This window comes from Monopterus albus, unplaced genomic scaffold (assembly GCF_001952655.1).
Source record: "Monopterus albus unplaced genomic scaffold, M_albus_1.0 scaffold24.1, whole genome shotgun sequence".
NCBI lineage: Eukaryota > Metazoa > Chordata > Actinopteri > Synbranchiformes > Synbranchidae > Monopterus > Monopterus albus.
The window spans coordinates 892,603-902,436 of NW_018127904.1; the positions used below are offsets into that span (position 1 = coordinate 892,603).

General features: G+C 39.9%; 1 protein-coding gene across 1 annotated transcript in view; it reads left to right on the plus strand.

The window, feature by feature from the left end:
• The window catches only part of LOC109957102 (activin receptor type-1), a 26,513-nt gene extending 16,679 nt beyond the window's left edge, over positions 1-9,834 (plus strand). The window contains exons 6-12 of the mRNA XM_020594715.1: positions 453-658; positions 3,624-3,723; positions 5,064-5,210; positions 5,570-5,845; positions 6,814-7,011; positions 7,555-7,685; positions 8,763-9,834. Of these exons, the coding sequence (XP_020450371.1) occupies positions 453-658; positions 3,624-3,723; positions 5,064-5,210; positions 5,570-5,845; positions 6,814-7,011; positions 7,555-7,685; positions 8,763-8,897 (1,193 nt within the window). The 3' untranslated portion in view covers positions 8,898-9,834. The remainder of the gene's footprint in view (positions 1-452; positions 659-3,623; positions 3,724-5,063; positions 5,211-5,569; positions 5,846-6,813; positions 7,012-7,554; positions 7,686-8,762) is intronic.

Sequence of the window (9,834 nt, forward strand, 5' to 3'; positions counted from 1 at the left end):
TTTCCCTTGGAATGTTTGGAAAGTGTGAATGGTGGTCAGTTTCTCAGGCTGACTTGAGATTCACTGTGGGGTGTGTGTATGTGTGAGTACACTCGTGTGCCTATGTGTCTTGCATGCACCCCACCTTTAACAGCCTTCTTCAGAAGGTCTGCAGACTACTGCAAAACAGAGGTTTGTGTTATGGTCGGACATCAGCATGTCACGGAGCAAAAGCTACAGCAAAGAAGAGTTTTCCCTCAGCTGTATTATTACGATCACCTCTTGTATCATTATAAGTTCAAATAGACGCTGTTGTCGGTGTTTACTTCAACCATCTTCAGCAACTACAGTGTACTCTGTGTTCTCACAGGCAAAAGTCTAATTTAATCTTTAAAAATCAAGCTTTACTGTGTGTTCTAAGAATGTGCAGAATGACACCCTAAATGGTCATTTGAATGTTTCTCTCTCCTCAGCTGATGAGCTGCCAAACTACAGCGTGACCACGCTGGCTATCATCATCGTGGTGCCCATCATCATCCTCATCGTTCTCTCCACTGTAGCTATCCTCGTATTTAGACGCATCCACCACAACCAAATGGAGAGACTGACGTCACGAGATGCTGAATACGGAACTATTGATGGCCTCATAGCATCAAATGTAGGGGAGAGCACTCTGGCGGTGAGTAGTGAATATAATCTTAAGTACAGTGTTTGAAAAGGAGAGGATCTCCTGAACTTGTTAGACAGATCAGAATAGGAGCATTTTTAATTGACTGGTATGTTAAATATGAAGCCTAATCAAATTTAGCTTCATTTGATTTCATTGCTTTAATCCAATCCCAGCTGTCACAAAGATGTCATGAACATAATGCACAACATCTAGCAAGACACTGACTGACTGACTGACTGACTGCTGTGTTTTGAGATGCTTGAAATAACAGACTGTCAGTCTCAGTGTATACATTTAGAATATGGACATGAATTACCATTCTGTGTGTATTGTTTTACTTATCAGAATTCACTATAGGTCCATTTGAAAACGTTATTTAAATACTTTACTGATGTAAATGACAATTTAACAGTGTGATAGTGGATCTAATGGGTTTTGGTTTTGGGTAATAGGGTGACTGTTTCCTCTACTCCTGAATTACAGTGTGTCTTTCAAGTTTCCTGAATTTCAGACATGTCCGCCAATAACAAAAATGGGAAATCCCTTCTAAAAGTATATTCAGACTGAGGGATTCAGCTGATGAGCTAAAACACTGTTCTGTTGGTGGGCACATCTGGCCCTTCTTCGCACACATCTGGATTTTATACTGTAGAGACACAATGGCAAGTTAAACATTGTTTACCTCTTTTTTGATCCACATTTATGATCAAAGCTGATCAAGTTTAGTCTTATGTTGCGATTGACTAAGCAAAGCCCTGAGCTGAAGACGGCCCCGAGCTGTCTATTCCTTACATGTAATTTCTCTTAAATTCATCTTTTCTTCTTTTCTAAACTATTTACAATACAAGCCTTAGCTTGTTCCGCCATAGTTAGGACTCTTTATGCAAAAAAGAGAATCTGTCATGCCAAGTCAAAATAAAACAATCTACAGGGCCATTATTGTCAATTTGTAAATGTTATCCCATTTATGTGAGTGGCTTTTGCAGCTCTGTTGGTTTTATTTTGACTTGAAGAGGAAAATCACTAGATAGGCCATTAAAACATATAGTTAGTATGGTAAACATATGGTTAGTATGGTAGTTAGGTCAACATATGCCATGCCCGTCTAGAGAAATGATTAAATTCAGCCGTGCACGCTATCATTGCTGAACCTGGTTTACTATACAGAGCATTATCTTTACCATGTTTAGTAATTGTTATGTAAAAACATTTAACATAACGCATTGAGGCTGCATATGCATGAGCCTTAGTGTGTATGTGGGTGGGTGGTGCTCTTGCTGGAAATCCTTAAAGTGCCCATGGCTCATTTTGCTCATTTCCAGCCATTTAATGTTTAATCTCGAGTGCCTTTAGATTATCTTTGCACCAGTCGTAACTCAGAATAGTCTGTAATTACTTCAGAATGATATAACCAGAGAGCCTCTTCCTAAAAACGAGAGGATCGTTCATGAACGCGCACAACTCCCGTTGCCAGTGTTGTCGCAAGTGGACAGAACAATGAACCGCAACGGCATAAATTAATTTGAATTTCTCCTCCATAGATAGTTAAACAACGGTAAAAGTACCGATGCATAAAGCAGACATATTAACTTTAAACTCTAAAACCTGTTTTGTATCTTCTCAGTCAGTTTTTCCAGTCCGTTAGAGGATTGTCTTCTGCTGTTTATTTCCCCTTGACTCGACCACAGATATTCAGTTTTCTGCAGAGTGGTTTATGTTTTGAGGCCCACTAAACTAATCCAGAGTTTAGGTGGAGTCCTGTGGTTAGTGTTTAGTCAGACAGACAGCCCAGCACATTCAGGAGCTCCCACTCTGTGTAATCAAGTTCAGTAAAAGCTGCTCACAGTGTAGTTTGTGCCCTGAGTAAATATTTGGCTGTTGCTCTCCACTTCAGTGATTCTCTGTCCTTATGAATTATATTAGTGTATCTTAATGTACATTTTAATTTCTTTTTGTAAACATGTCTAAACACAGATCATCCCATTTATCTTTTAAAATTAGAAATAACCAACTATTAAAGTATAATAATTTGTCTGTATACGTATGTGCCAGAGAGAAATAGGTGACTTTGGCTTTTTTTTCCAAGCTGTTACCATCAAAACACATAGCAATGAAAGTTCCAAATATAGATCCACAGAGTGTTTGTTTTAGCACAATTAAAAAGTGCTTGGCAGCAACATGAGGGAGATAATCTCAAACTGTGGAGTGGCTATGGAAGGCAAATCGGACTGAAGAACATGCGGTTGTTCCTCTGCAGCCTGCTGCCCAGAAGTCGTCTCTGATTGTAATAACATTACCGTGTTCTGATTGCATTCTGCTGCTTAACGGCCCGGCCCAGATAGACGCTCCTAAAAACAATCCTCCTGTACCAGAGAGAGGGATTAAAACTGTGCAGAGTAACTCATCATTGATTTTATGGCCTCTTTCTTGCTTTCCTGTGTTATGATTCCAAATTGTGTCTCAGGCAGCTCTTGCATTATGCATCTGTTTATATGAGGCATCACTCTTCTCTCTTGTTTTCAGTCCTCAGCTGCTGACTCTGCTGCTATGTACTGCCCTCCTGTGTCAGCACTGGCGTGCTGCATGTCTTGCAGCTGAGATAAAAATAAAAAGCTTAGCAGCATTGCGCCTGTTTTGGAGCCTAGCCCATGGATTAGATACAGTCTCCAGCACCTACACCAGTCACCAGGGAGGGGGTGGCACTTCTGTTGTTGTCTCAGCAGGAGGCACTCTGCACCTCCAGCCCTGACATACCCACACAGACACAATATCCTGATACGCACGCACAGCTCAGCCCCCTCCATCCCATGTGGGTGCCACATCAAATGCGGCCCGCTTGTATTAATCTCCATTTGAGTCCCACATGCCTCTTATTTCATAATTTTTTTTTTTAAGGCTCAAGGATTTCATTCGGATAGCACACATATAAATATACAAGCCTTAGAATCGGTGCCTCTGTTTCTCTCTTTCCCAGGATTTGCTAGATCATTCCTGTACTTCAGGCAGTGGCTCAGGACTTCCATTCCTTGTTCAGAGAACTGTTGCTCGACAAATTACACTCAATGAGTGTGTGGGTAAGTGTCCTGGTAACGATTGTTTTCATATTTACAACAGCACTGCCTCAAAAAAACAAAAAAACCTCACTCAATGAGACACTTCAACTGTGCTGACACTGGGGGCTCTGGTGAAAACTGCAGTTAATTCCCACAGTAAAAGGTGGTTCTGGCTCAACGTAAGCCTCAGAGCAGCTGTACACCATTTAGCAACATGCTATGGTGGACATTGAAATACTGCTTCTGTAAGGGTATATATACATGTACAAAAGTACTTTATCCACAAGAAACATCAATTTGAAATAAATATGTTGCAAAAGAAGCAGTGCTGTGAAGATGCTGTGAAACTGAGCCAGAATGGATGTGCAACAGTTCCAGCAACAAAGTCCCCAGAGCCACAGTTGCACAAATTTTATTTTTGAGGCTGGTTGTAGTATAAGTGTCAGAGAAAACATTACCAACAGCAAACATATTTTTATACGGACAAACGTGTTGCCATAGTTATCAGCGTGCAAGGTTCAAGTGTCCATTTGTGTTGAAAAGAACTCATTACTGTTCTTCAGTAATTAGTGGTTAAAACAATGTGCATGATTTGGTATCTGGCCACTAGGGGGCAGCAAAATAAAAGCACATTTACACAGACATCTCATCACAGGTGGGTTGCTTTGGTGAACATGTTCACAAACTGCTTCTACATCAGACAGACAAACACAGCTATATTATCATTCACACAGGATTGCTTCTCTTGATAAGTCCCTTTTCTTTAAGCTTTGTCTTGTCTTCCCTGACCTTTGACAAAAATATATGGGCCTGTAGCTGTTCACTGTTTGGGTAGTTGGCATGCAGTGAACCTTGTCACAGTGCTTCTGAAACTCTTCCTACTGAGAGATGATGAGCGGAAGGACACGTCGAAGCTAGAGAGTGCTGTACACTTTAATGTAAATTATGGTAATTCAGGAGCAGGTAGCAACTTCTACACATAAGAGTGACATTTTAAAGCATCTGGTGTGGGATTTCTATTTAATTACATGTACTCAACAGACCCTGCGTTTATGGTAATGCATTTAGTCCAAGATCACTGAATTTTATTAATGGATTCATTTTTATAATTTTACTTGCATTCATCGTATACCTTGTTTTTATTTATTTTTATTCATGCTTTGTTTCAATTCTTGAATGTAGAAAAAAGCAAATTGAATCCTTCCTCCTGGCGACAGTACATTATTCAACAGCAAGGTCACAAACCAAACACACACTGAGCCCCTCACACCAACAGCAAACACACATGTTTATTCAGCTCTCTCTGTCTGTGCTAATTTTTGTTTTTGGTTTGTGTTTGTGTTTGTGTTTTTCCCAACCAGGTAAAGGCCGTTATGGTGAAGTGTGGAGGGGTCAGTGGCAAGGAGAGAGTGTCGCTGTCAAAATCTTCTCCTCCAGAGATGAGAAGTCCTGGTTCAGAGAGACTGAGATCTACAATACGGTGCTGCTGAGACATGAGAACATCCTCGGTGTGTGTGTGTGTGTGTGTAGAATATCACATACAGATTTAACAAGCTCTTAGTACAGCTCGTACACTGCCGTGTGTGTTAGATATTGCTAATTACATCCAGCATATGCATAATTTGATAATATATAGCAAGTAATCAATGGGCACTAGTGCTTAAAACATTGCTTTGACTGATTTTATTCATTTAAAAAATGTGTTTATCTTGTTTTAAAAGTCAGAATCACTTATCCAGACCTGTCTGCCTCATTCTTATATTAATTGTTCTTTAGTGTCTGCACATGCCCCATTGGTTACACATGATGATGCACGTTCTGATTAAAACCTTTTACTAACTGCACTAACGTGTTTCTCTCGACATAGGCTTCATCGCTTCAGACATGACCTCGAGGAACTCCAGCACTCAGTTGTGGCTGATCACTCACTTCCACGAGATGGGCTCATTGTATGACTACCTTCAACTCAGCACCCTCGATGCATCCGGCTGCCTCCGCATGGCACTCTCTATCGCAAGTGGCTTGGCACATCTGCACGTTGAGATCTTCGGCACACAGGGCAAACCGGCCATCGCGCACAGAGACCTGAAGAGCAAAAATATACTGGTTAAAAAGAACGGGCAGTGTTGCATTGCTGACCTTGGTGAGAACCCTAACATTCTGTATGTATATCGTAAATATCCCATTTTTATTTCTCTATATTTGTAGACTTTTCCATGTTTCCAAAGTAATTTTAATCTAATAGTGTATTTGCCATAATTTCTTTGCTTTCAAGATGTGCATAAGACGCACTTTTAAAATGACAGACTCATAGTTTATTTGTGTGGTGTTTCCAAAGATAGAAATGATGTGAGGCTGAATTTTGGGGAAATGTTTAATAAAATATTGCACAAGTCAGACTGAGTAGAGCCCTACACTTACCCTTGGATTTTAATATTTCACTTCATGTAAATTGGATTTTAATAAGGTGCTCATTCAAGGTGACTTACCATAAATGTAAGATGCTTTTAACCACCTCAAAGCTAATGAACGGGTTAACTGAATGTTCATGGGCACTACGTAACAGATGCATCTGCAGTATCATGGCTAAATTCTGATCTGTCCCGAGCCTTATTTGTTGGTGAATGTACCACTCCGCCCTTAACCAGAAATACATTAGGAACAACTCGGACCACTTACACCAATGTTCCATTTGCAGATACTTGAATAAAAACTAATTGAGGTGTGAGCCATAACCTGGCGGCAGGCTCAACATGTTTACAAGCTCAAAGTAATAAATTCTGTTCTGGATGACGCATTTTCGTGTCCAGACAAATACGGATGCAGTTGTTTGTCTCCCAGGTAAGCTGTTCTTTTGCTGAGGAGAGAACAGGACTGTTTACAACGAACAAGTGGTGTTTGAGCATTAAGCCTGTTGATGGGGCGAATCCGGTGTTTTGTCCTCACCATAGTTGTCTGAGAAGGGAAAACGTTTCTTTGCACTCACTTTAAATCTCAGTATAAAGTGAGTGTTTTAAAATGTTAATTGTTTTTATATTTATAGAGTCTATATTTTGTAAAGCCGATGTCATTTATAATTGGATAAATATGGTTTATGTGTTTTCATGTTAGGTCTGGCCGTGATGCATTTTCAAGACACCAATGAGTTAGATGTGGGGAACAACCCTAAAGTGGGCACAAAGCGCTACATGGCCCCCGAAGTGCTCGACGACTCTATCCAGATGGACTGTTTCGAATCCTACAAGAGAGTGGACATCTGGGCCTTGGGGCTGGTCCTGTGGGAGGTCGCCAGGAGAACAGTCAGCAATGGTCAGTATATTTTACACAACACAGCCACATCTCTTTTAAAATGCTTATCTTCCTTAATTCATTCACCTTGGCCATCTGTCAGTCTTATGTGTTGTATAGTTGTATTACCTGTGCACATAATCATGATTATAAAAAAACAAAACAGGGTTGTAGATTGAGCATTCAATAGATAAAGAATTGGGGTTTTCTTCAGAATAAACACAGAATCATGGCTTTAACTTGAGCTGCTGAAAGAAATGACCTTGATACGCACATCGTCACTCACAATCTCAGGCATCTTAGGTGAAGTAAAACCGCGACTGTCAAAGAGCATTATTGCTTCATTGTTGGAACTGGGCTTTCAGGAGACACTTAAGATATAGATTTACCCTCAACACAGTAACCTCACATCTCAGTTTTGTCCCACAGTTACTTTTAAGAGCAGGTTAAAGAAAAAACAGCTGTTCCATAGCATCAATACGTTTTTATTGCCTTAATCAGTTTTACCCTTTTATGTTCCCTGCTCTTGAAAGTCATTGGTTGTATTCTCTGCTCTACATTTAGGCATTGTAGAAGATTACAAGCCACCTTTTCATGACGTGGTTCCAAGTGATCCCAGTTTTGAGGATATGAAGAAGGTTGTGTGTGTTGATCAGCAGAGGCCCAACATCCCAAACAGATGGTTCTCGGACCCAGTAAGTATAAAACTCAAATAATCACTAAAGCTACGAGTTCTGGAAACCAAGCCAGCACTGGCATGACGGTGACAAAGAACCACTCTGCTTCTCCCAGCCCTACTAGCTTGCAGCCTCAATGTGAGAGGACTAGATGAACAGTGTTGTAGTCGAGTCAGTAAACCTCGAGTCCGCGTTGTCTCGAGCCCCTAGTGTTCAAGTTCAAGTCAAGTCTAAATCAATGAATAGTCTGAGTCGAGTCCCCGTTACCTGAGTCAGTCATTAAGGTCTACATTAAACACAACTGACACAGCTCTCAGCATTTTAAAAGTTCACTTACTGTGTGTGACACCATAGCCAAATATAACAACAATTCTGCCAAGATGAGTGGGCCAAAATTCCTCCACAGCGCTGTGGCAGACTCATGGCAAGTTATCGAAAACGCTTGATTGCAGTTGTTGCTGCTAAGGGTGGCCCAACCAGTTATTAGGTTTAGGGGGCAAACACTTATTCACACAGGGCTTTGTAGTTTTGGATTTTGTTTTCCCTTAATAATAAAAACCTTCATTTAAAAACTGCATGATGTGTTTACTTGTGTTATCTTTGACTAATATTTAAATTTGTTTGATGATCTGAAACATTACAGTGTGACAAACATGCAAAAAGATAAGAAATCAGTAAGGGGGCAAATACTTTTTCACACCACTGTATGTATGTATGTATGTATGTATGTGTGTGTGTGTGTGTGTGTGTGTGCGTGATGTATGCTTTGATGGAAGTGTTCTGGAAAAAGTCCTCGTCTCCAAATTCCAAGTCCACATGCAGTCAGTGCTCATGTCTGGGTCACGAACACTAAAGTCCAAGTGACGTCACGTTGGAGTCGGAGTCCTGCACTTGAGTACCACAACACTGATGTATTGATTGACAGTTCTACGTTTTAGATCATATTCTACCTAACAAATAATAAGAAGTTAGAGACTGTAGTTTTGAGTGGCACATCATTCATATCTGAATGTTTTAGGTATTCAGAAATAAAAGCATTACAGTAATACTCACATGGACCGTGCTGACTGGTTTCTTTCTCCTAATTATTTTCAGACTTTAACCTCGATGGCTAAACTCATGAAGGAGTGCTGGTACCAGAATCCATCAGCTAGGTTAACAGCGTTGCGCATCAAAAAAACTCTCACAAAGATCGACAACTCTCTGGACAAAATCAAAACAGACATTTGAGCCTGTCTCAAGAAGAGGAGGCAGACATGTACTAAAGGCTTTTGAAGACATCCAGCGGGCGGACCATCTTGGAGAAATCTCAGAAGACAAAAGACTTGGGTTTAGTGCCCTTATAGTGGCACAGACCTGTATTTATTTGAAAACACATTTTGGCATCCAAAGATGGCTTACTAGGCATTTCTGAGACTGCCAGTGGTCTTGGAAAAGAAAATATAGGACATAGGAATAGGGAAATATCTATTCAAGCTATAACACTGTTAGAAATATTCTTCAAGGAAGAAACTGTTACCTTGGCATTTGAGCAGTCTTGCTTTTTTTTGTTTAACACTTTTTTTTTTTTTTTTACCTTGACCAATGTCTAAACATATTAGCAGTTTAACTTTATCTCTGTAATTGTACAGTACTGCATTGTTCATTTGGACAAGAGGCCAACCTGCCAGTTTATTCATTATACTTTTTAAAACTGAGATCACAGTATTATGAGAATTATGTTAAAAAGTCAATTACTTTGTCATGCACCCTTGTTTACAGTGCTGTCAGAGCAAGTTTCTTGCATTATAATCAACCATATAACATTTCGTTGTGCAGATGCACCAATGGCACTGTTCTTTTTGTGAGATATCATCCAACTTGAGGTATTCTGTTGTAGACTTTTTAATTATCACCATGGATTTTACATACCTGTTCTGATTTGCTTATTCAGCTTTACAAACAGATGCAAAAAGAACAAATAAAAATATCTACTAGATGAACTGAACTCTGTTTCCCCAGAGACCTTTTACTAAGCCTGTACAGCCTGTATACTGTCCTGACGTGTGCATTGTTGTCTAAATGAGTGCACTGTCAAGTAAATGAAGTCAAACTTCAGCCTTTTTTTTTTAAATTTCCATAACATTTTATATCAGTTATTGATTTCTATTAATTAAATAGAAAAAAA